General features: G+C 49.8%; 1 protein-coding gene across 1 annotated transcript; it reads left to right on the forward strand.

The window, feature by feature from the left end:
• The first annotated feature begins 3332 nt into the window (after positions 1-3332).
• On the forward strand, positions 3333-4740 carry Nupr1 (nuclear protein 1, transcriptional regulator). The gene is made up of 3 exons (XM_020158017.2): positions 3333-3670; positions 4008-4151; positions 4465-4740. The coding sequence occupies exons 1-2, from the start codon at positions 3400-3402 to the stop codon at positions 4136-4138; spliced, it is 402 nt and encodes a 133-aa protein (XP_020013606.2). The 5' UTR covers positions 3333-3399; the 3' UTR covers positions 4139-4151; positions 4465-4740.
• Positions 4741-5061: the final 321 nt, after the last annotated feature.

Raw genomic sequence — 5061 nt, forward strand, 5'->3', positions numbered from 1 at the left:
AGTATGATAAAGTCAGGGTTTGGGCTTGAAAGATAATTTTTGGTATTGTTTTATTTTATTTTTGCAGTACTGGCGTTTGAACTCAGGGCCTACACCTTTGAGCCGCTCCACCAGCCCTTTTTTGTGAAGGTTTTTTTTTCCAGGTAGAGTCTCAAAAACTATTTGCTGGGGCTGGCTTCGAACCACGATCCTCCTGATCTTTGCCTCCTGAGTAGCTAGGATTACGGGTAGGAGCCACCAGCACCCCGCTAGTTTTTGTTTGTTTTGTTTTTTGAGACAAAGTCTCACTATGTAGTCCAGGCTGACCTCAAAAAAAACCTCATGATCCTCCTGCCTTAGCCTCTTGACTTAGCCACTTTTGGGCTATCGTTAATAATGCTGCTATGCACATGGATGTACAAATATCTGTTGGAGTCCCTGTTTCTGTTCTTTATGCCCCAAAGTGTAACCGCTACATCATATGGTAACTCTAGTTCTCATTTTTTGAGGCTCACCAGTGTGAGTTGACACACTCGGCTTATGAACTGTATTTTGGATAGTAATGTGCACTGCTTGCTGAAAAGTCACCCTCCTCCCATCGCACAGAGCTTACAGAAGGCACAGGCAGCTATCTGTGTCCTCTGCACTGGGTCTGGTCCAAAGCAGGCACTACTACCTGCTCGGGAAGGAAGTGGGGAGGCAGGAGGAACCTGCCAGGTGCCTCTGCACACACACAGCAGAACTTTGTCAGTGTTTGCCCAGCTGTGCTAACTTCCAGTGAGCCCTGGAACTGGGTCAGTGGACCGTGGGGAGGAGGTGGACCTTGACCACTCACCAGTAGCGTGACCTTGAGCAAGTCACCCTTAGAACTTCAGCTTCCTTCTTTGCAGAATGAAGAAATAACAGAACGACACGCACCTGGCTCTGAGCTAAGCCCTCGGGATGTGTGTGACCCAGGGCTTCCACTAGTCACCAGGGAGGCCTGGTGGCAGAGGTCAAGGAATGAAGCCCCTGCTTCTATGGGGTGGTTTTAGCTGTCACAATAATAGGGGGGGAGGAGCAGGAGGGAAAGGGTCACGTTAGAGGAATTATTTTGCTACCTCTGTGACAAAGTCTGCCACATCACAACAGCATCATATTTCCTTCTTTTATTTTTCTTCTTTTTTATTTGGAGGCAGGGTCTGCTATGTTGCCCAGGTTGCTCTGGAACTCTGGGTACTCCTGCCTCTGCAAGTGCTGGGATTACAGATGTGCATCACCACACCTGTCCAGCAGCTTTGTTTAAATTAGTTTTTTCTCTTTCTCTTATTTGGTCCATTACTATCCCAACTCTGCCTCAATTCAAGTGGGCTTCTGTGTTCACTATTATTTCCTGGATGTAAAAAAACTCACAGATCACTGGAATCTGGAAGACCAGAAGTCTGGTTCAGGCATGGGGGGAGAACAGGGAGCACACCTTCTTGTCAAATTGAGGGTAACCCCCACCCACTTAAGGGCTTGGGGGAAGGACAGGATTTAGGGGGAAGGACATGGAGATGGAACAGTAGTGAAGAGGCTCCCAGCAAAGTGGCCGTGAGAGTAGAGAGTTAAGGTCTGACTGGGCTGAGAAAGTTCTGTTTCACCAGAAACCCGTTTTGTTTTGCTTTGTTTTGAATGTGGTATGTTTTGTCTGCCTGCCTCCTTACTCAGAGACAACCGGGCAGATAAAATCGCAGAGGGCACCCTGTCTGGGCCAGTGTGACTCATACAGTTCAGATCCTCCTGGCAAGGGCAAAACATTCCATTTTCACATGTCTTTTTTTTTGTTTTGTTTTGGCAATACTGGGGCTTGAACTCAGGGCTTCAAACTTACTAGGCAGGCACTCTACAGTGCCACTCCACCAATCTTCACCTCCTGAGTAGCTGGGATTTCAGGTGTGAAGCACCTCACCTGACTTTCTCTCTCTCTTTTTCTTCCTCCCTCCCTTCCTTCTTTTTCTTCTTTCTTTCTGGCTTTTATTTTTGTTTTTGAGATAGGGTCTTGATAATTTTTTTTTTTTGCCCAGGTTGGCCTTGAATTCTGATCCTCCTGCCTCTGCCTGCTGAGTAGCTGAGATTATAGGCATGTACTACTAAGCCAGGCTCAGGTTTCCTATTTAAATTAAAAATTAATATTAATTCCTGTCAGTTCACATGTAAGGCTGGACATAATGGTATACACCTGTAGTCCCAGGTACTAGAGAGGCTGAGGCAAGAGGATCACTTGAGCCCAGAGGTCCAAGGCTAGCCTGGGAAACATAGAAAGACCCAGTCTCTAAAAAAAAAAAAAAAAAAAGCTCATACTTATTTCATTCTTTTTTTTTTTTTTCGGTGCTAGAGTTTAAACTTAGGGCCTACACCTTGAGTTACTCCACCAACCGTATTTTCTGTGATTTTTTTTGAGGTAGGGTCTCTCAAACTATTTGCAGGTGCTTTACCACTTGAGCCACTCCACCAGCCCTTTTTTGTGTTGTGTTTTTTCTGAGATAGGGTCTCACAAACTCTTTGCCCTGGCTGGCTTCAAACAGTGATCCTCCTATCTCTGCCTCTTGATTAGCTAGGATTACAGGCATGAGCCACTGACACCTGGATTAATTCATTCTTAAATTCGTACCAATCCTTTTAAATAGGTACAACTATCTGCTTACTTCTTTATGTCTTCTACCTCAGTAAGTTATTTTATTTTTAAATTAACCTTGTTTCTGTCTTCTTTATGTTACAGTGAGGGCATTATATGGAAATTTCTAGAAACCGTGACTGGACCTTACCTGTGCCAGGGCCTTTCCATGTGCTATCTCATTGGACCCTCTCACCAACTCTAGGAGGTAGATGGAAGTATTTTCATTTTTATCTTACAGAGGAAGAGGCTGAAGCACAGAGAGGTACAGTGACATTTTCATGACCACACAGGAAACAGGCCATCTGGCTCCAGAGTCTTCATTCTTCACCCCCTCTCAGATGAGGGAGATTCCCTAGGGGCTCCATGCCAGGATACTAAGGGGCCTTTCCATGAAAGGCGGGGAGGGCATTGGGTCTGTTAGAGTGGGAACCACTGACCTGGCACTAAGTGTGCCTATGTCCCTTCCTCATTCCTCCTTCATTCCTTCTGCCACCAAACACGTCCTGAGTCTAAAGCAGGCTGGAGTTCAGAGTGAGGGCAGATATGTGGCTGTGACCCAGGCCCAGAAGGGGCATGTGCCAGAGGGTGGAGGGAGGACAGGAAGGAGTGGCCAGTCTGAGGCCCTCTGGTACCCGCTGGCCAAGTTCCCAAGGACTGTTTGTGCCCAGACCCTGCCCATTCCTCCTCCCCCCAGAGGCGGGAGTCTGTGGAAAAACACCCGCTGGGTGAGTCCTGGTGGGGGAGGAGGCTGGGGTGCAGGAACCCAGCTTCTCTCCCTGCTCATGGGTTGGGTTCTGGAATTGCATCAGACTGGGCCTGCAGGGAGGGAGCCAGCGGAGACATCCCTTATAAGTAGGGACCAGGGAACTAGGAGAGAAGAGGAAGCCAGACCTGGACAAGGAAAGACAGGAAAGACAGAGATTCAGGCACACCCAGGCACCATGGCCACCTTGCCATCAGCAGCCAGCCCCTCCTGGCAGCCCCTGGGCCCTGAGGACGAAGACGCCAGCCTGGATCAGTACGATCTCTACAGCCTGGCCCATCCCTACATAGGTAAGGGTGCTCTACCACCTGCCTGGCCCCTACCCAGGACCCCTCCCTGGACTCCCCCACCCCTTACCTTCTGGCCAACCTGTCCCCTCGGACCCTGTCACCCCATCTAATCCCTGACCCATGAGGCACTGTCTCTCTTAGCTCTGGAGCCTCATATGTCTGGGGTTCCCCATTTCACATCTGGAAAACAACTATCCAGGGTTTCGAGTGTCCCAAAGTGACATAGTGACTCCTCCTCTCTCTCTGCCCTCCCCACCCTGCACCACAGGCCACTGGTCTTTCCTCTGAGGCCTCTTTCCACCCTCACCTCCCCTCTCTCTCCTGTCCTGGTCACCAGTGGGTGGAGGCCGTAAAGGTCGCACAAAGAGAGAAGCAGCAACCAACACCAACCGCCCCAGCCCTGGCGGGCATGAGAGGAAGCTGGTGACCAAGTTCCAGAACTCAGAGAGGAAAAAGGCCCGGCGCTGAGTTGGAGCCGGAGGTAACGAGGCAGGCACCCCAGAGCCAATGGAGGGGCCTTTGCCGGGAGGGGTCTGAGGCTGGGTGCAGAGGGGTAGCAGAGATCTGTCATCTCCTAGAATAAAGTGAGACACACGTTTGACTCTGAGTGCCCCAGGGAACAGAGCAAAGGGGGAACAGAACCTTTCCAGCTGGGGGAAAATTTGGTTTACAGAGAGGAAAATAGAGGCCAGAGAGCGTAGGGTACTTCCTGTAGGTAGAGAGAAAGTGAGTAGGAGAGGCAGAATTAGAACCCAGCTCTCCAGCCTTTCACTACCTGCTTCCTTCCACCACAGACGAGGTCAGACCATGGACACTGAATCTGCAACGGAACCAGGACCGTGAAGGAACTAGGACTGGGGGGCTTGGCCCCTACCCTACCCCCAAGACAACCCCCACCTGAGTGAGGCTTCAGGGGCCACCCATGAAGCACCTGCAGGCCCAGCAAAAGGGCCAGATAGGAGCAGAAGGCAGAGAATGGACACAAAGTGAAGAAGGCACCCCAAAATGAAACAGTAAAGAAACCAGATTCCCCCAGGGTGGCAGGGACAATAAATGGTACCACGGCTACAGCTTGCGTGTGTGTGTTTTGTCCTGGCTCTGTGTGTTTTTGTTTGGCAGGTTTCTGCCCTCACGTGTTGACATTTGCGGGAGCCAACAGGAAGTTGGTGTGCATTTGATACTCGGCGTGTGGGTCTGGGGCAGGAGTCTTCGTGTCCTTGTCCTGTCTCGGCTGTGAGCCCATGATCTCTTACAGGGTGTAAAAAAATGTCCTCTACAGCCTGTCCCAGCTACCAGCCATTCTTGGGTTCCCATAAAACTGCCTTTTGAAGGGAATAGTATTTATTTACTTATTTATTTTGTGGTCCTGGGGTTTGAACTCAGAGTAGGTA

Source organism: Castor canadensis, chromosome 17 (assembly GCF_047511655.1).
Source record: "Castor canadensis chromosome 17, mCasCan1.hap1v2, whole genome shotgun sequence".
Lineage (NCBI taxonomy): Eukaryota > Metazoa > Chordata > Mammalia > Rodentia > Castoridae > Castor > Castor canadensis.